General features: G+C 38.3%; 1 protein-coding gene across 5 annotated transcripts in view; it reads left to right on the top strand.

The window, feature by feature from the left end:
- Positions 1-22075, top strand: part of MYO16 (myosin XVI) — a 391786-nt gene that overhangs the window by 235966 nt on the left and 133745 nt on the right. For all 5 annotated transcript variants that reach the window (XM_030476550.1, XM_030476548.1, XM_030476549.1 and 2 more), the window contains exon 16: positions 2422-2569. In XM_030476550.1, the coding sequence (XP_030332410.1) occupies positions 2422-2569 (148 nt within the window). The remainder of the gene's footprint in view (positions 1-2421; positions 2570-22075) is intronic.

The raw sequence follows: 22075 nt of genomic DNA, 5'->3' as shown, positions 1-22075 counted from the left end.
ATGGGGCAGGTCATGTCTCCTTGGTTCAGCAAGTCAGCTGTGCAACTCTCCTCAGTCTCTTCTGTAGCTAGAATCCTGGGCATGGTTTTGGTTGCCAGCACATGTGTCAGGCCATGCCTGTGCTATTAAATAAAATAAAGGGTGGAAGATGCCTCTGGATAGTGTACCACTGTCCTTATGTACTGCTTAACTGGGATGTGTCTGGGATGGATTGGCTTGTGCAAAGCAGCACTTCGAGAGACTGTGCATAGTTATACTTAGTTCAGTATAACTGCTGAGACCTGTCTCAAAACAATACATTCAGTATTCACTCATTTCATTTCCCTCCGCTCCACACTGTCTTTCAACAATATTCTCACAGGCTGCATTCCCTCATACACACAACTTCAAGTAACTTTGCTGTACTTAATTTAACAGTACAGACAGAAACTTAGAGCTCTCCAAAAGATAGGAAGATACTTCAGTGAAATTTAAAATATAGTTGCCAGACAAATACAGATGGTAAAGCAGTAACCAAGCTAGCTATGAATAAGCTGCTGTGGATATTAGCAGCTGTATGGTGGCAGGGGCGTGACATTCAGGCTTCTAGCCTAGCCATTAGGCTAATGCAGCTACTGTGCTTCTGATACACAGTCTCACATGCTGAGATCTAACCTGCATAACTTTGCTAAGCATTGCATTGGGCGATACCTTTGAGTCCAAAGCTGATTCTGAAAATAGTGTTTCAACTATCCTCATCTTTGGAAGTCTTTACCACTCTGTGTTGAAACTTCAGGTCTATGAGACATCTGAAGTTGTGCATCTGCATATGCCTGTAAATGCAACGGTTTTGAATGCAGCAAACAACTCAGTGCTATTTTATGCTTAATCCCAGTCAGCTTCAAAAAAGTAAAAAAAAAAAAAATTTAAAAAACCATGAGCAGCTCAAAAATTTTATGTGTTTAGAGAACATACTTATTATGCTACAGAATGCATGTACCAGTATTTTCTATCACTGTGTGTTCAAGAACTACTTCCAGTTCATAAAGGAAGGAATCTTAGATGAGTTGGTTGTCATCCAGACTGTGGGAAGCTCTGGTTTAATATCCTCCTCTGCTTACAGGGTTTCAAAAATATAGCTCCTCCATTGCTAAGAAGTGCATCTTATCCTCTAAACTCAACAGTTTTTTCCACGTCAAGGATGCTCAGGTTAAGGATAAGACCCTGTGGAAGCTCTGCCATATCGTGGATATTGAAAAGCAAAAAGCTGCAACAGAAAGTCCTGCATCCCAGTGGTGGGAGTGCTCAGTTATATGTGAAGCGACATGCTTCTGGTCTTTGCTCTGCAGCTAGTATTTAAACAATGATGAGATAAAGTATACAAACAGCGGGTAAGAGGGGACTGGAATCAAGTCCCTGCTCACAGGGAGGGCTCTGACCTTTAACTGCAGTTAGGTGTTCCCTTGTTCTCTTTAGCCTGCTGCATCTGGAACTGCATGGTGGTGTCCACTTAGTGAAGGGCTGAAGAGTAATCTTCCCAAAACAGTGTATCTCTCTCTGTCTCTTCACATATATCTCTGAAATGCCAGTAATTTGGTGAAGCAGGTGAACGGCTCTGAAAGTCCAATACTTCCTTTGCTTCTGTGCTTTGCCTTTTTCATAGCCTTAGTAGGCCTCAGGATATGTATGATCCTGTAATCAGCATTTCTGTAGGCAAATCGTGGTCAGGTTCATCCTCCTTGGCCTTCTTCCCAGATGTGCTGATTCACACAGCTTCTCATTTGGCCAGCTATCACAGCCCTTCTGAGATGCCCATGTTTCCCCAGGCACGGGTTAGTGAGCTTGTTGATGACCAATTCTGCAGAGAATTTGCCTCTTTGTAGCCATCTAGAAGTAGCCATCTGTATGTTAGGTAGTTAATCTAAAATATTAATGAGTGTTCTTGATTACCAACAGAGAAGGAGGAAGTGGTACCAAGGGCGGTTTTTCCAAGATGTCTTGAATCTCTCTTATATCTTTCTCTTTCCATTAAGAAGGAGCTTAGAATAGATGCCAGTGCTCAGACGGCTACACTTCAGTGAGGTGACTAATAGCTTGTCTCTTCAAAAATCTTGCCAAATAGGACAACTGGTTCCTCAAATAAGTAAAACAGAGTACAGATCAATATCATTATCTTTAAAATTAAGTGAGTAATTTTAAAGGTAATGTAAGACTGTAAGTAAGGTAAGTCATTTGTTCCACTAATTTTAATGGAATTAGGGCTTTATATGTGATTTATACAGAAAACCAGGGTAGAATTAATGGTAATATTTTTTTATATGCTTAGACTGTGTTATAAGAAACATTGTTTATTCTTCATTATTGCAATGGTGAATGGCTTAAAATATTTAAGTTTAGAGCAATCATTATAATAATGAACTTATTTGTTTGTTTCTCAATCAGCTAGGATTTATACATACATGTTGGAGAAGTCACGTGTCATTATGCAGCCTCTCAACCAGAGTAATTTTCATGTTTTTTACTTGATGATGGATGGGCTGTCTGCTGAAGAAAAGTACAACCTGTACCTCAGTAATTTGTCTGCACACAGGTAGGAAAACAACTTTATCTCTAGTATTAATATTTTTCTTATTTTAGTGCCTCTGCTGTTGAGATCCTTCCTCCAATAGTTAATGTTTTTGTCCTAACTTTTCAATGATCTCTGAAATTATTACTGAGTACCTGTTCATAAGGATTTAATTCTGCAGTACATGAACACTGTCTTAACAAGATCAGAGTATTATATTCATTAGGATTATTGTCTTAAAGGAGAAAAAGGAAAAAAAAAAAATCTTAGTTATTTTTCCATCTTCTGTGGACTAGAATAGGTCTGTTCTTATTTATTTATTTTTTCCCTTGATGGAATAGTTTGTCTTCAGGAAAAACTTTTATTAAAATTATTTTTTTCTCATGGAATATGTTGATTTTGATGAAATGTCACTATATGTAACTGATATTTCCATTTTCATTTTGATATTTACTTCATATTATTAAGAAAAACACAAACAAAGTTTTGACTACATTGAAACTGAGGATAGAATTTAACACCTGACACCTAAAATTAGGTTTTTGTGTTTGTCTCCACATGGGCTGGTTATCTTGACTCCCATTTGCAGTCAAAGGAGATTGAGTCCCTATTCAGCTATATATAGAGTTACATGTAGATGTGTGGTTTGGGTGAACTGAACCATGTTTCTGGCTTCATAAACTCTTCTGACTAAATCCCCTGTAATAGCTTAAATATAAAGAGCTGTATATGGACACCTAAATGTAGGGTGTCTAAATACACTCCAAATGTTTAATACAAGTGGAAGTTTTTGGTTTATCAGGAAACTTTGGAAGTATCTCAAAATTTAATTCAGATTCTTTTGAAAAGAAAACGTATTTCTGATTTAGATAATTTGCTTTTTTTTCTTCAGTCTTTCCTAAGAAGAATCACTGAAATGTGAGAAGCCTATTTGGCATTAATGATTTTCTCTTAAATTGGCTAAGATTATAATGAGTATAGGAGGTAACTTTAAAAAGACTGATAGTAATTAAAGTTATGTAAAATGTGTGTTTTAAGTTTTTTGTATCTAAGCCTTTTTCCCATGGATTTTTCTCCCAACTTTTCTGTCTTCCACTCTGGGCAGTACTTGAATAAAATAGTAGTTCCAGATTTCCCATTGTTCACTAATGTTAACAGTTCTGGTATTATACAGAATAGTGTAATGCACTAGCTCTGAAGAAACCTGAGGCCAAGTTGCTTTACTAAAAATGACCCACTTCAAAGGGGTGGAAGGGAAGAGTTAAATTCCGTATTTTAAATCTTTTGAAGGATTTGAAGACCAGAAGAATTCTGAGCTCCCAATTACTAATTTGTTCCTTTTCTAGCAAAAGTTGTTTGCAATCACTCAGTTTATTCAGAAAATGAAACAGTTTGAAGTCACTTTGCAAGAACCTCCAACAGGAAAGAACTTAGAAGAAGCCTGAATAATTAGACTCACACGAACAAAGTTTTATCTGATAAGACACATGATAAGCATCCAAAAAGAACAAAATAGTATTTCTGAATAGATGCCTGAATATTGCAGTACCAAAGCTTTAGAAGTAATTTATAGCTTAGTAATTTATAGCTTATATAGAAGTAATTTATAGTAATTTATATGCAAATATAGAATATTTGCATAAAGCTGCTTTTATCAATAACGTTTTGTTTTGGCTACATGGTGTAGATTGTATCTTGCATTACTGAGAGAGAGTTTGAGCCAAATATTTCTTACCTTAAACTCCTGATTGTAGTGGTTCACTGGGCTAGATCTTTCTTGGTGGATAAACTGGGGGTGAATTTCTACTGCATCAGACTCATACATGAATCAGGAAGGCAGGATTTGGCCTCTTACAAATTCACAATTTCTGGCTTAGTCAAATTTTGATGAGATCATATCATCCTGGTAACATCAGTAAGTGAATTTGTCATGTTTTCTTTAAGCAAGTGTAATCTTGACTCTAATAATAAAATCAATTAGATAACAGCCCTGTTGAAATGATAGGTGGCTCATGCCCAACTGCTTTTTGAATAATTATTCTGTTCCTCTTTGCGCTGTTTAATATTGCACTTTCATGTAGAAGATTGAACAGTCTTAATAAATAATGGCTGTTAAGATCCCAACATAGCCCTATTTTTTCACTGTTTACTTAAGCCATTGCAACATGGGAAATAAGACATATCATTGGTTTTTTTATTCTCATTTTAGATAAAAGTACCTTGAAGAGTCAAAGTAGTATTGTCAATAGTGGTTATTGTTAGAGTTAATGCTGTAAAAGGTGAGAGATTGTTTATGTATTAAGTAGCATATAATCCTGGATTAAGAATTAATGTAAATAACTAAAAGGGGAAATCACTCCCCTTTGGAGTCACTGAGAGCTTCAGTAATGCTGGGGTTTCACCCTGATGCATAGGGGGAGTTGTTAAATTGTAATTCTGTGGTGTTTGGTGCCATCCTGATAGGGAGCTTGAGCTCAGAAACTTACATGTATGTTCTTGCAAGCATTACAACTGCTAAGGCATTGTATGAAGACAAATAGCAGGCTACTTTATATTGAACCTGTATACAACTAGGATCTTGAAGTAGCAAGCCACCTAAATCTAGGAAGGAAGGGATCTGAATGACTACGTCTCCTACTGTATCTGCATGTGGATCATAATGGATAAAGACAGAAGCAATTCCTGAAAGGTAAGATCATTTTTCAAGATTGAGCAGGGGAAGCATGTCAGAAATAGAAAGTCTCAAAAGGGCGAGTCGAAGCTTTTTGATTGACAACAACTACTCCCATGTGTTCACTGCATTCAGAAGCTGATTTTTATCAGCACTTCCTTGATTGAAATTTCCAAAATTTCTACTAACTTGGTGTGTTTCAAGAAAACCTGCAGAACTTTATCTTGATAATACAGGGAGATTAGAGATTTGAAGTTATATTCTCAATTTGTTCTTGATTTGGTTTTGATTTTATTTTATATCTTTCTGGGTACAGATACAGTCCATTATTGTAAGTATTGCTTTTCTGGCATGTGAAGTTTAGTCTTATAGTAAGAATATATGTTAGCTTTTACAGCACATTAAGTTTAGCTTCATAGTTACAGTAGGTACTAATGTAGTGATGAATCTTGCAACCAAAGTGAAGCAGAGAGCAAAGAAGAGAGGTAACAATGGTGACAGACCAGCTTGTAAATGGTCTTCAACTCTGGTGCAGAGATCAGAAAGACAGGAAAGGGAAAATGATGGGAAAATCTTAGAAAAAACTGGAAAGACCCGCTAATACTGCTTTGGGCCAATTGCTTTATATTAGCAATGATACTGCAAAGCTGTAGTATATATAACAATATAAGAAGGTCTTTGTGTAATACGTATATGCAAGATACTCATACTTTCATTAAAAATCATGTCATTACATTTTATATGTATATTAGAAATATAGCTTAAGGCTACTTAACTATAGATAATGGTTTCAGAAATGATGGTGGGTTTGGCAGCTGTTCAACTTGATGTCACCATTTTCAGTTTAAACAAGGTTGCTAGCTCTCCTAATTGATTGTGCTGTTATAGCTTTTGATAGCATAGGCAAACTGATACAATGTTCTCAATATTGCAAGGAGGTTCTGACAGTCATTTTTTAGTCCTCCCTTGTAATGTCAGATCTCTGTCACCCAACATTTGTAAGTTGAAATATACTGCTTGTAAATAAGCTGTATGTGTAAAACTAAATAACTTCAAGCTGGGGAAAACGTTCATCTACACATTCACGCAGAAGCTGGAATGTGGTCAGAGAGTGCATTTTGTGTTTGCATTGTCAGACTGCTGTTCCCAAATGTGTAAAACTTTCCTTCCTCCCACAGAACAACGAAGTGTACCACAGTGTGTGTTCTCTCTGCCTGCGCTGTTTCCCCCACCCCCTAAAAACCAGTGAAACTCTTCTGCAACAATAGTTGTAGGTCAGTTCACAGAACTGATGTATCTTCTTTTACAGTTTTTCAGGACAGGTGTCCTCTTCACTGTCGGTTAGAGAACTTGCCATTAATTTAGTGTATAAGGTAGTAATTTGAGGACCGATTGAATTTCTCATTAATGTCTAAACTGATCAGAACCTCTTTGCTTGATCACTGAGGAAATCATTCCCTACTCTATAAGGTTGGCCTTCAAAAAAAGGCTTAAAAATTACAGTGCTGTCCCAGTAGACAATTTTCAGAGGCATGAAGTGTGAAGCCTTACGTCTGATTTTTTGTGTGTTTCTAGTTATCATCTCTTCTAACAATCACAACATGTGGAAAAATGTGATTATTCTAGTATTGTCCATACTGATTCCCACTCTTACTTTCCCCCACACACAAGAGCTTAAGATGGGAATTTTCAAGACCGTGAGTGGCCAGTTACCACAACTTTCCCTAATTTAACATATTTAGGAAGTAGCTTCATTGTTTTCTTACTGCTATATATAAAAAGCCAGGAAGACATTGCATCTTTCCATGCCCTCTTGTTTCTTTTATTTCCTTTTATCTTTGGATGCCATTTTTCTTTCAGTTTTTTTGATTATTGTCTCATTTAAAATGTAACAGAAATATCAATCTTGAAATAACAGTTTTCCATACTTGTGTCACTTGTTCACAAAGTCTAATGATACAAGATAAATTCATAGAGAAAACTTGGGAGGTTTTAAATTAGTCTCACATAATTAGAAAATTAAACATTTTGGGGATGTTCTAGTCCTCTGATGTAGCATGCTCTTTGCTTGTACACAAACCTGATAGATCACTTTTTTCCTCATGGATATTCACTTTAATTTAAAATTTTAGTACCTCCATAAAATCCAGCGGTGTCCAAAAATTCACAGAGGTGGTTATACAGTACTGTCTTGATCCCTTGCTTCACAGATTAGCTGTTACTGGTATCTGTGTCTGATGACTAGAGGAAAATCCAAACAACTATTAGACATGTCGTACAAAATTGGTTGGATCTGAATACTGTGAGTGAAATAACTAGATCTGGAAGGATTACATCAGATTTTCCCAAGGGTAGTCCTGCTGGAGTAGTAGTTTCTATATGAAGTGCCAAGTTACATCACTTTATCAAACTGCCATTAGACTTCATGTGCTGAAACTTAGCGTAAGTTAGTTCTACCAAAATTCTCAGTCTCACCCCAGTATAGTGTTGAGGCTCCATGAATTTCACTATTGGGGGTCAACTTCGTTTTAAAATCCTGCTGACAAATAAAGCTCCAGGCAATGAGGAGAGTGGCATTCATTGTGTTTAAATTTAGGAGGAAGGTAAAGATCAGACTCAGAGTTCCTCAGCTGTGTTTCACTTTTCCATTCTGGGAGGTATCAGCACAGGAAGAGAGAAAAGTTGTGATAGGAGGTGTTAGGCTTACCATACCTACAGCCGAATGGCCATGAGGGTCAAGTCCCTCTAATTCTTCTTGGCTAAAACCTCTTCCTAATTCTTCTGTGCAAATAGGGAAATCATACTGGGTAAGACTTTCAAACCTTGAAAACATTCTCAAATGCCAGTGACATTTTTGCTAGGGCTGGTTTGAGTTGTGAGTTTCCAGTACCATTTGCAGAATTTAGGCAGCTCTGTGTAATGGCCAGAGAGGAGCCGGGGCATGAGCTGCCCCGTGTGGGCATGGGAGACGGGGTGGAGAGGTGTGCAGGGCCCCCATCTTCTTGGCACATCCCTGCAGCACTCAGCGGGTCCAGGGATGGTCACTGTGGTCAGACACAGCCCTGGAAGGTTGGAAAGGGCCATGGGAGTGGCAATGGGCCAAGGCCAGGCTGGGATGTTGGCCCACATCAGAGGGGTCAGAAGTGTCTGTGGCTGATCCCAACTCAGGCCAGTACCAATGCCTGAGCTCAAAAGCTGCTCCTGAACCAAGGGGGTTTCCAACAAGGCTTTTTGCACAGCCCAGGCAGCTAAACCCTTGAGAGGGGCAAGAGGCGTTCAATGTACCTATGGAAACGTAAAAGATCCTTCATCAACTTTTAATGAGAGTTAAGAAATATCTGATTTCCCCTGTCATTATCAATAAGCAGCTAAATCTTCAAAGTTCTCTATTAATTGCTTTTACATGTGTATATTTTCTTCAATATGTGTATTTTCTTTAGCATATTGCCTGTAAACGTGTACTTAAGTAACATTTTCTATACAAGCAGCTTATGGCAACTATTAAGCTAATGATTTGTAGTTTGTCTGTCATTCCTTAGGTTTTTTTTTTTTTTTTTTTCTTTGCCATATATCTTTTGGCAAAAAGTTAAGTTCTTAGTAAAGATGTGAGTGAAGAAGAGGAAGAACCTGAATGAGTCTCCCACTTCTTTTTCCTTTCCCAACCTATTTTTTACCTTGCATTAAATCATACAGATAAATTAACACTCATTTCTACTTTCTTTATGTTCATTTTCCTGAACTTAGCATTGGCCACCCTACCAAGACATGAACTAAGAACTTAAAAAATTAGAAGTGCACTTGATATTTTATAGAGAATAATGAATTTTAAAGACTGGATGACTACATTTGAGTGATTCTCAAAGACAGTCTGAAATTTATCATCTTGCTATTATCTTACTCCAACAGAGTTCTTTTGTAATGAATGCTGAGTAGAAAGTTAACTTTCAAATTATTATACTGGAATTATTGGAAAAAAAAAATTACTTTGCCCAAAGTAACTCTGGTGCACTTTGAGAAAAAGCGATTTGTCTTTGGGTATCCAAGCTAAATTCAGTTTCATATCTTCATATCTAATACAGTTGAATTCCCCTCCTTCCCCCCCTCCCTGCTTGTAAATATTTTGCATAACAGCTTGGTGGTTTAGAGGCAGAGCTTAGATTATAGTGAAATAAGATTTTCTGGGGTCATTAGAATTTTAAAAGATATTTCTTAGACGTTCAAAGTTAACATGTATTTACTTTCTTATACTTCAGATGTCTCAAAGTAATATACCTTGAATTTGTGTGTGCATGCACATATATAGATGTAAAAAATGTTATTTATACTCAAGTTGTTGTTCTTTGTTTCCATTTCTCTGCTTTCCCCTGTTCATTCTTCTCTTCTTAAAAGTCTTTTGAAATGGAAGTTTTGGTTGAACAAGTAAAGCTGTACTTTTTTGGTACTGTGCAAGTTTTTCTGTCCTAACTTGGTTACATGCAGTACATTCCTTTTCTCCGAAAAGCTTGCATTTTAAATACATTAACACTTGTAAGACAATGCAGTGATACATGTAGCACAAGCTATGTATATAAGCATTGCTAGACAGCAAAGGACCATTGGGGTATAAAGACTTTTCAAGCATGCTTGACAAACTTTCTAAATAATGTGAAGAGGCACTTTCAAACAGATTTAAAAAACTAAGGGAGTTAACTATCAGTTAATCTTGCTGAAATTTATTTCAATACAAAAAGTGAATATGGATAGGCGAAGCCCTAAGTAAAAGTGGCAACAGTTTGGTGGGAGCTTCCCCCCTCCCCCTTTTTGGTGGGGGGGTGTCTTTGAAACTACATGGTAGCAAATAATATAAAAATTATGCATTTCCATCAGTTTATGTCTTCCTCATATGATTTACTTATATTGTAGCTGTCTAATGAAAAGCTTTCACTGTGAATGTTTATTTCTTAGCTATCCTCATACAGTACTACTGTGAAAACCTGATTTGCAACCAGTAGTACTATTTTAAGGACAAGACCCGTAAATTCTGAATGAAATGAGGCAATTCCATTTACTTAGGTTCCAGTGAGGTCTGACAGCTAAACTATACCAGCTTGTTATTAGGAAGGTAATGGAGAGAGAAGCAGCAGATATATTTGTCTGAGATTCTGGAGCAGGTTTAAACTTGCTTCAGTGAGTTTTATATCTATGTAACCTGGAATAATTTCAACATCAAAAGAATTGTCTAAATTTTCTCTGTTGTCTTTTGCCTTTTTTTTTTGTTTGTTTGTTTGTGGTTTTTTGTTTGTTTGATTTTGTTTTACTTTTGCTGCATACCATTTATTCTTTTCCTGTTTACTCTGTATTTACTGATGTCTGAATTTTTTCACTGATGTTTTTCTTGAGGTTGAACCTTCTTTATTTCATGTGTAACATGTATATTCCAGAAAAATGTGCTTTCACCCTGTTCTCTTTAAAGTGTTTTTCCCTGGCTTCTTGTAACTTCAGCCTCCACTTCCCTTTTATTTCAATGGTAATAATCTTTACCCAAGTACTCTTGCCTTCTTCAGTTTTCCTTTTTTTTACTAAATCATGCAGGTTTTCTGAGTAAGGAGAGTTCATGAGTTTATTCAACTTGTTTTATTCTTTTTCCTCCCCTAAAATGAACAGGACTTGAACTAAAAGGGATGTTGTGGGTTGGGATTTTTTTTGTGTGTGTGGTTTTTTGGTTGCATTTTTTTTCTTTTTTTTCTTTTTTTCTCGTTTTATTCTTTCTTTAAAATTCAGGCTCCATTAACCTCTTGGAGCATGATCTTCAAGCATCAGTGTTGTTGTTTACACTTCAAAGAAGGAAGAGTTGAGAGGCAACACCAGTAAATGGCTGATGTGTGTGATTTCTTATGCTGGATAGTAATAATCATGACTAACTCACTTTTGTTGAGGAAATTTTTCAGTGTTTTTTAACAGGGTAGGTATGATGATCTTCGTCCCTAAGATCATCATTGTGCACCTTAATATTCAAGAAATAGATAACAATAGTGTCAGCATTATTATTATACGGTATCTTTCTGAAAATTGACTACCTTTTAAGACATTTGCGTTTAAATGTCTTAAACACTGTCTTTCTGTGAGATATTTGTGAATAGTTGTCCTACAAGATACATTACTAGGAGGTTAGCACTGCAATTACAGAAGATATAATCAGGATCACAGCTTAGGTTTTCAAAACAAAAGTGAAATATTAATTTGTGTCATCTGCTTTATTTTGCAAATTAAGTGGTTATTTTAGTATTTGCAGATACCTACACCTCATGCATAAGGTATACCTCTCTGTTATTAACTTTATTTCACAATATTTGTTTTGAGCATCTGGCTGTGCAGTTGTTTTGAGTGGTTCATCCTGAATCCAGGGTTAAGTATATACACACCTGCACACTTGCATTCCAATTACAAGATATCCAAAACAATATTTTTCTACTTGAAAGCAGAGGTATATTAGCTTTGGATTTTGATGTTTAATTTATTTATTCCAGTTTCGACATTAGCTGCTTTTGACATTACTGTTTTATTCTCAAAGGATCTTTTAAGAAAATACAGCTCCAATGATGTTTAATAGTAATTAATTTACGTTAACTCCAAGAATAATTTTTATTTAACGAAGTAAAGGTAGTAAAATATGCCTGAGGCTTAACTCAATGTCTTTGTCTTAGGTCCCAAGTGGACTTGTTATTTGTCTGGCTTTCAGAATAAATGTTATAGAAATTCTGCTTTGTTACAGAGAGTAAATCTGGAACCCATATTCCTCTGGGTATTTTCTTTCATTTGATGTTTAAAAGCCTATCTTCATTGTGTTATTCTGCATACATATTGATTGAATAGTGGCAGAGGACACACAGCACTCTTAGCAGACTCTGAGGTAAAGAAATCATTAACTACAATTATCTTTCTTTTTAATGACTGTTTTTCTCTCCATCATAATTCTAACAAACCAAAGGTTTAGAACTAACTATATGTAAACAAACATGTTTACATGGTTTTTTGCATTAATAAATTGTATGTATGTTTAGAGTGGTATGGTAGAGGCAAGGCACACCTTGTATTTCTGTATTTTGTCCTAAAGGAACTCAGATATCTGGTAGTCTTTGGTATTTTACATTCTTTCAGTGCCAGAGAGAAGTTTGGAACATAAAAAGTAACATCAGACCATACAAAAACACTTTGACTTTTGCTTTTTTATAGCTCTAGTCAGTTTACTTCTGCATGTTTAGTTTTATTCCATAAACTTGCATTTACTTCATTTGACTTGGCATGATACCATTTGCTATTTCTTTGATTGAGAGAGGCTTTGGCTTTCTTGTCTCCTTTGGGGTAAGCATAATATGGAAACAAATACAGAAAATAAGAGGATAAAAATCTGTCAGTGGTAAAAAAGATAACGAGTGGGAAGCAGCAAAAATGAAATCTGTTTAATCCGAGGGAAAGAAACAAACTTGGTAATTAAGAGCACTGGGATCTACAGTCTAATGAAGACAGAACATACATCTGTCTTAGTTTTAGCAGAAAACTATACATACAATAAAACATTGTTTGGAATAAATTGCTTGAAATGGAGAAAGAAAATGCGAAAATAAATGTAACATGAACCATATGACTTTCTAATTTGTTGTGAATTCTGTTGATGAGTGTCTTACACCTTAAAGTTTTTGGCCTGAGTTCAACATTTTGTTAGAAAAAATTTCCAAAGACCCGTAGAAGTCATATAGATATTGAAGTTCTATTTGGTTGTCTTTTGAAGAAATTAAGTGCTGACTGTTTAGGCAGCCCACCGATACTTCACATCAGACTGAAAATGGGTATAGCTCCAACGGATGCAATTGCCGTATAAATCCTAGTTTAAAAGTAGATGTGATTACTCACTTATAAAAATGGTAGAGGAGCTCATTTGGCTTTTAGTTTAAGTACAAAATATGTGTCTGCACTTTACTAGAATGCTAATCATCTCATATGTGGGGGGAGATTCAGTGGATTCGGCTCCTGAAACCACTTAGCTATTACATTGCATAAATCTAGAGCGATAATATAGTTCTACAATTTGTATTTCAAAAGTCACTCTCAGAATCTTCCTGATACAATTACTGTAGATGAATTTCCAGTCAGGAATGGGTCATTAAAGAAATTGTTATCGGCATATGGAAGCCCCAGTCATTGAACTCAGCTCATCTCAATGATAGATCTAAGAGAGATGATACCCCTCACTGTTGTTTGAAGTACTGTCTTCACTGAGCTCCCTGGGCTAGCTTCAATTTTTCGCTGCACTGGAGTAACTTTATAGTTACTGTAGCAAACTCTCTCTGGAAGAGTCAGGCAAGGTCAGTCCAAAGTGTAGCACAGTTTTCTACCCATAGTTCTTTCATTAATCATAACTCAAAATGACCTCTACACTGAGGTTAAACCTCATTGTGTCAGCTTAATGCTATTGATTCGTGTCGGATTTGCATATGGATTTTTTTGTAGTTAAAATATAACTACTCAAACTGAGTTTTGTTTAAAGCCTAGAAGTTACCAGTCAAGTCTTCTGAAAAAGATAATTGAGTACTAATGACTAGAAGATGTTAGGATAACAGTTTTGTACAGCTCCTAAAAATGGCAGCTCCATCAGTCTGGCTTCTAAAATTATTTTATGCAATATAATGCAGGAGAGAATGGTGCAGGAATACCTTGTACTGAACCACCCATCACCCAGATGATCTTTGGAACTTCTTTATTCAGTTTATAGAACTTGTCTAGCTCCAGTTAGTTTACGACACATCTCTTGGAATCACGGCACAAAGTGTTCTTGCTGCAGCTTAGTACAATACAACATAAATCATATGAAAGTTAATGTACTCAGTGGTTGATATCAAAAGTAAACAAAAATAGTTTCAAGTATAGTTTCTGTAGTTTCAAGTCACCTTTGATTGGCAGCCAACAGATGTAAAATAGTACAGAGGTTTTGGAGAAGCTTAATAATTTTCACACGTATCTAACCATGGAAAGCTGTATTTTTATGAGATCTGTGCAAACAGCACTCTGGGAAGAACTCAATGGGTGTTTAGCGTTTCAAGGAAGAAACAGGTAGGAGGTTCTGTGCTTCCTAACACACCAATTTGGACTCAATGTTCTTAAAAAGGTCTTAAGGGTCTTTTCCAACATAAATGATTCCATGATTCTATGATTTTGGTCTGTGACCTGTCTGTGCTAATAAGGCCTTTGTTTACCTGATCTGAAATTTTAACGTTTCTTGAATAGTAGTAGTATGGATGAGAAAAACTGTTAAATCTAGTTTGCAGAAAGAACTATGCAAAGGAAGTAGTCTGAAATAAAACCTTAGTAGAAATTTTCTGCTGACTAAAATAATGCAAAAGGACACTGAAACAATGTAGAAATGCTATTTGACAAATGGCATTTGTAACCATAATTACAGAGAAGTATAATTTATGGCTTATGACAAATGCTGGCATCTTCTAATTTCTGCTTTAACCTTTTATGAAATTTTAACATAACTGAATCATGAAATGGGTAAAAATCAGTTTACCAAGCTGGTGTTGCAGTTTAGTATTAAACTTACACAGTAATTGCAGTGTTTGTTTTGACGCTAGTACACTGACGCCAGTTTTGTGATGTGTTTTGTTCACCCAAGAAGAGGTTTACAGAGACAAAAACAGTGCTAATCACATGTAAAAAAAAAAAAAAAAATCTGTGGCCTTTCTCAGTAAAAATGAATAATGAAAATGATATTGTTAAATAGGAAAATAATTTATTTAGTAGAATGATTTGTTAGAAAACAACTGGAGACTATCCTATGTCATTAAATTTTTCCAGCATGAGTAAAACACAGAGAAAGTCTATATAATCCTTCTTTGATATGTTTTTCTGTTGAAATCATTGTTTGCTTGGGCTTTATTTTCTAACACTTTCCTGTCCAAAACCAGACAGGTTAAAACTGCCACTGCTAGAGATTGTACATTTTTATGCTAATATTTCTAAGTATTTCTTTGTGCTTACTTCTGTAGACGTCATGTATTTGGTTTCAGGTGCAGCTAGAGAAATCAGATTCACTCTTAGAGATGCATCTGTATTTTCTTGTATCTGCAGTCCTTCCCCATTTCTATCATTGTCTCAGTAATTGCTTTCCTGGTACATTTTCATCTCTGTTATGTATATTTGCCATATTTCCAGGTGTGATGCCTTGTTTAAACAGAACTCCTCAATCAGGTAGCAATTAAAAGGAATGGAGCAGCATCTAATAAAATAAGTATTATGATGAACTTAACTTTAATGAGTGTATTACAGAGTTAGGTTGGACCTTAAGTGAAAGCTGGATCAAATGGGAACATCGTATCAAGTTCTATAGTTTTGTAGTTTATTCTGGAGCCTGTTTTTTAAACATTCAATTGTAATCATAGAGTCATAGAATAGTTAGAGTTGGAAAGGACCTTAAGATCATCTAGTTCCAACCCCCTTGCCATGGGCAGGGACACCTCGCACTAAACCACGTCACCCAAGGCTCTGTCCAACCTGGACTTGACCACCGCCAGGCATGGAGCATTGCAGCTTCCTTGGGCAACCCATTCCAGTGCCTCACCACCCTCCCAGTAAAGAACTTCTTCCTTCTATCTAATCTAAACTTCCCCTGTTTAAGTTTGAACCCATTACCCCTTGTCCTATTGCTACAGTCCCTAATGAAGAGTCCCTCCAGCATCCTTATAGGCCCCCTTCAGATACTGGAAGGCTGCTATGAGGTCTCCACGCTGCCTTCTCTTCTCCACGCTGAACAGCCCAAACTTTCGCAGCCTGTTGTCATACGGGAGGTGCTCCAGCCCTGTTATCCTCGTGGCCCTCCTCTGGACTTGCTCCAACAGCTCCATGTCCTTCTTATGTTGAGGACACCAGAACTGTACTCAATACTCCAAGTGAGGTCTCACGAGAGCAGAGTAGTGGGGCAGAATCACCTCCTTCGACCTGCTGGTCACACTTCTTTTGATGCAGCCCAAGATATGGTTGGCTTTCTGGGCTGCAAGTGCACACTGCCAGCTCATGTTAAGCTTTTCGTCAACCAACACCCCCAAGTCCTTCTCCACAGGGCTGCTCTGAATCTCTTCTCTGCCCAACCTGTAGCTGTGCCTGGGATTGCCCTGACCCAGGTGTAGGACCTTGCACTTGGCTTGGTTAAACTTCATAAGGTTGGCATCAGCCCACCTCACAAGCATGTCAAGGTCCCTCTGGATGGCATCCCTTCCCTCCAGTGTATCAACTGAACCACCCAGCTTGCTGTCATTGGCAAACTTGCTGAAGGCGCACTCAATCCCACTGTCCATGTCGCCAGCAAAGATGTCGAACAAGACAGGTCCCAACACCGATCCCTGAGGGACATCGCTCATTACTGTTTTCCAACTGGACATCGAGCCATTTACCACAACTCTGTGCATGCGGCCATCCAGCCAGTTCTTTATCCACTGAGTGGTCCATCTATCAAATTGATGTCTCTCCAATTTAGAGACAAGGATGTTGTGTGGGACAGTGTCAAACACTTTGCACAAGTCCAGGTAGATGATGTCAACTGCTCTGCCGCTGTCCATCAGTTCTGTAGCCCCATCAAAGAAAGCCACCAAATTGGTCAGGCAGGATTTCCCCTTAGTGGAGCCATGCTGGCTGTTATCAACCACCTCATTGTTTTTCATGTGCCTTAGCATGTCTTCCAGGAAAATCTGCTCCAATTTTTTGCCAGGCACAGAGATGAGACTGACTGGTCTGTAGTTCCCTGGGTCTTCCATATTCCCCTTCTTGAAAATGGGGGTTATGTTTCCCTTTTTCCAGTCATCAGGAACTTCACCTGACTGCCATGATTTTTCAAATATGATGGACAGTGGCTTAGCAACTTCCTTCGCCAGCTCCTTCAGGACCTGCGGATGGATTCCATCAGGTCCCATGGACTTGTGTGCTTTTGGGTTCTTAAGATGGTCTCGAACCTGATCCTCTCCTACAGTGGGCCTAAGGTCTTCATTCTCACAGTCCCTGCACCTGCCTTCCAAGGCTTGGGTGGTGTGGTCAGGGCATTTGCCAGTGAAGACTGAGGCAAAGAAGTCACTGAGAACCTCAGCCTTCTCCAAATCCAGGGCAGCCAGTTCTCCCGATAGCTTCTGGAGAGGGCCCATGTTGTCCCTAGTCTGTCTTGTGTTTCCTGCGTACCTATAGAAGCCTTTCCTGTTATCTTTCACATCGCTTGCCAGATTTAATTCTAACTGGGCCTTAGCTTCCCAGACAACGTCCCTGTATTCTTCCTAGGCCGCATGTCCTCGCTTCCACCTTCTATAAACTTCTTTTTTCCCTCTAAGTTTCCTCAGCAGCTCCTTATCCATCCATGGAGGTCTCCTGGCCCTCCTGCCGCATTTCCTTCTAGTTGGGATGCAACACTCCTGAGCTTGTAGCAGGTGATCCTTGAATATCAACCAGCAGTCTTGGGTCCCCCTGCCCTCTAGGACTATATCCCATGGAACCTTACTAAGCAGGTTCCTGAAGAGGCCATAGCCTGCTGTCTTGAAGTCCAGGGCAGTGAGCTTGCTGCATGCTCTTCTCACTGCCCTGCCGATCTTGAACTCGACCATCTCATGATTGCCACAGCCAAGGCTGCCCTGAAACATCACATTCCCAACCAGTCCCTCCCTCTTGCTGAGCACGAGGTCAAGCATGGCATCTCTCCTTGTCAACTCCTCTATTACTTGCAAGAGGAAGTTGTCTTCCACACAACTGAGGAACCTTCTGGATTGCTTGTGCCGGCCTGTACTATCCCTCCAACAGATATCAGGATGGTTGAAGTCCTCCATGATGACAAGGGCCTGAGAGCGTGAGGCTGCTCTTATCTGTCTATAGAGCGCTTCATCCACAGAGTCCTCCTGATAAGGCAGTCTGTAACAGATCCCCACAGTGATGTCCCCCATTGCTGTTCTCCCTTTGACCCTGACCCACAAGCTCTCTGTTGACTGATCACCTGTCCCCAGACAGAGTTCCATGCACTCCAGCCTATCACTGACATAAATAGCTACTCCCCCTCCTCGTCTGCCTGGTCTGTTTCCTAAAGAGCCTATAACCTTCTACTTCAACACTCTAATCATAGGAGCTATCCCACCATGTTTCTGTGATGCCAATGATATCATATCCCTGTAGCCGCGTACACATCTCTAATTCCTCTTGTTTATTCCCCAGACTATTGGCATTTGTATAGAGGCATCTGAGCCAACCTCCAAATGAAGCCAACTCGTTGACTGGAGCTGCTGAAATACCTCTGCATCACTCTAACCATGGATTACAGGTGCTGGCAACTGACTGGGAGTGTTGGAATGATCGATGGCCACCTCCCCCAACACATCTAATTTAAAGCTGCCTTGACCAGCCTGGCAAGTCTGCCAAAGCACCTCTTCCCCTTCTTCGTCAGACCAGCTCCAGCAGCCTCCAGTAGACCTGGCCTCCTACATCGAGTCCCATGTGCTAAATAACCAAACCCCTGACTATGGCACCATTGTTCTAACCATTTATTAACCTGCCAAATCCGCCTGGCTTTTTCAAGGTCCTCCCCTTTGACGTGGAGGATTGATCAAGGAACTATCCATGCCCCAGAGCCCCTAACCACCTCTCCCAGGGCTCTGTAGTCCTGCATAATGATTGCCAGGATACTGCTGTCAATATCACTAGCACCCACACGGACCACTAGAAGTGGGTAATAGTCAGCGGGACTTACTAGAGCAGGCAGCCTCTCAGCAACATCCCTGATCCGAGCCCCTGGCAGGCAACACACCTGCCTCAAGACTGGATCAGGCCGACAGATGGGTGCCTCTGTGCCTTTCAAAGTAGAGTCACCTGCTGCTATGACCTTTTCCTGGCGGCACCAGTAGTGATCCTCTTTACCGGTGCATCAGCAGGATGTCCATTTGGTGTGGTGTGCCTTTCCTCATTAGCCCCCTGCAGCACTGCGAAGTGGTTCTGGGCGGTGCCTCCCTGCGCGCGGCAACGGAGTTGCGGCTCCCGGGCAAGGTCTGGCGAGGGTTCGAGGCTCCACGGTGGCTCTTGCCGCTGAGACCTGAGGCTCCTCGACGGGGGATTTCTCCTCGCTCCGGGCTTGAAGCGTTCTCTCTGGAGCTACTCGGCCGTTTGCCGAGGTTGTCCTCTCTAGTCTCTTCCCATTCCAGCTTCCCATATATCTTAGGGAAAAATAAAGGGCCATTCTGAGGCATTCTTTATTTGGCTATGATCTTTCTTCTGTGCATTTTATTTTATATTTTTATTTTGTTTTATTTTTTATTTTATTGTGTTTTCTAATTTTATTTAGTGAACTGTGTATTTGGATACAAACTTAGTTTGCCTACAGAATTTAGTTGCACAAACTGCATAGCCATGTAAACACAGTGTGGATTTTAGCAAGAAGAGTCAACAGGGAGTCTCTTTGTCCTATTCAGATACACAAACCATAAAAGTACTGAAATAAATCTGCACATTCTCTTGATTTAAGATGGCCAATTGCTTTTATACAGTGTAAAGTCAGCACATACGTAACCTGCTTACATGCAGCCCTTCAGTTGAGTTCTCAGTGTGCCACCTGTAAAGTTTACTTCAGGTTTGCTGAGCACTGCACCAACTCATATTCATGTATTCTGTGAGACTTTCTTAGCCCATGATAGGTAAATAATTGTTATTGATTAATCAATTAATTATATTAATCATTCATAAAAATGTCTTATTCTTATGTAAATACCGTATATTTCCCAATATTTCAAAAGTCACTGGAGTGACTAGTTTCTTTTGGGGCCCTGACTGGTTTTGTTTGGCCAAATTAAAGGGCTTTAAAGGGAACTTTGTGTTCAGCATTACTTGTTTAGTAGACATACCTGTATACACATGGCCATACCTACATATACAGGAGGAAGAGGGCTTCTTGTGCATGAGCTGATCTAAAACTGACCCATGAACTACAATCAGCGGTTATAAGAAATAATTTTGAAGTGTATTATCAACATTTTAACTGGCTACTGATGCCAGTTATAAGCAGGTAACCAAGGCACTTTTTAAAGTTTAGATCTGCTACTGTGGCTCTTAACCCAGTAAGCTTTATTTAATGAATCAGCATTTTAAAAGTAGTAGACGCTAGCGGAGAAATGCCTTGGGGCTCATAAACTTAATGATATCTGACTGTCAACTAATGCCAAAGTGAGTCTGAACATAGAAACACAAAATTACTCTTGGTTGCAAGAGCAAAGTTCAAACACAATTTCCGAAGCATTTCAGGACATGGGTTGGACCAGTTTGCACTTGCATGCAGACTGACTTAGGTTTTTTCCAAGTTCAGCAATACTCGGTATTTGCTACTTTTTTATTATCATCATCATCATTATTATGCTCCTTATTTAATGTATATTCAACTTCAAAATTATGCTTGTAAAGTGATAGTTCACAGAATTATGATCTGAGTGATTCTGTCGTATAAAATACTAAATTGTGTGAGTCAGAGAAACAGCACTACGAGGTATACTGCCTTTATTATTTCTTCTAATATCACCAGAGGTGTGAAAAATCTTATTTTGAGTAACACCTGTTCTAAATTCAATTTTTTCTTTAATGGAATTATCCTAGATTTACATATTAATGTATTTTCAGTAACAGAAGGCTTGGGTCTCTGATTTAAATATATTCTACAGGAATATCTATATAATTTAAAAAAAAAAAAAAGTGTACTTCAGTGTAGCCTAAAGAGATTTGGCATTTTGAGAATAAAAACCAAACTGTATTTATTCATTTTCCATTTGAGTACATCCACTGTCTGTAAAAACTTACGTACTTCATAGTACAGGTACACTTTCAAAATTATTTGAAATTTCGTCTTATGAAAATGTCCAGACACAACTATTTACTGAGCAACACACAAGCTAATATAAGCTTTCTGTGCAGAAACCAGTTTACAAAAGACATACTTAATGGGTGATTTTTTTAGTTTAGAAAAATAAAAATAAGAGCTGGGTATCCCCAAAACTGTCTGCAGTGGATTTTTTATTAATATTATGCTGCTACCTTACTTCTTGACATAACAAAGTTATTCCTGTTTTTGAAATGCTGGTTTTGGTGCTTTATTGCCATAGTCATGAGCAGAAATCTGTGCACTTAAATGGGTTATCAGTAATTCCAGCTCAGTGCTACTACATAGCATGGTTCAAAATGCAAAATTTGTTCAGATTGGAATAGGTTTAAAAGCAGGAGACAAAAGAAAAAAAGGCAGTAAAATAGGCCCCTTTTCTGTCAGAGAAAAAAGCCAGAAGCTATTCATTATCATGTTCTGTGAATGTCGTTTACTTCATTGAGGTCAACTGGTTTGCTTTGTCTTTATCTCATTCCTGTTTACATATCAAACATTGCTAAGTGCGAGGCAGCTTTTCCACAGTAAGCAGAATACATTGTCCTCTCATACTCACATGGGAGATCTAAAGAAATAAAAATGTTTGTTGTTATTTCTTATTCTGTGACTTTGTAAATACAGTAGAGATTAGTGGAATTTATTTTTGAAAGGTAGTGTCTGGGTTTTAAACACTCAATGCCCTTTAACCCAGCAGTTTTGAAAACATTTTTCAAAACATATGTAAAGCTATGAAGTCACTCATTCTCAGTCTGACAAAACCGTCCTTAAGTTTGATGTTTAGTTATCCCTAAATTATGTCTCGGTATTTAGCGATAGTCACAGGAATAACCCTTTAGAAAAATTTGGTGTGTTTCAGAGAAAGACTTCACAAATATTTAATGCGAGGGCAGTAAACTGACCTAGTTGTAAGAAAATTGGTTTATAAATTATTATATTTTTTCTGGGGCTA

Source organism: Strigops habroptila, chromosome 2 (assembly GCF_004027225.2).
Source record: "Strigops habroptila isolate Jane chromosome 2, bStrHab1.2.pri, whole genome shotgun sequence".
Lineage (NCBI taxonomy): Eukaryota > Metazoa > Chordata > Aves > Psittaciformes > Psittacidae > Strigops > Strigops habroptila.
This window is presented reverse-complemented; position numbering and strand designations above follow the sequence as displayed.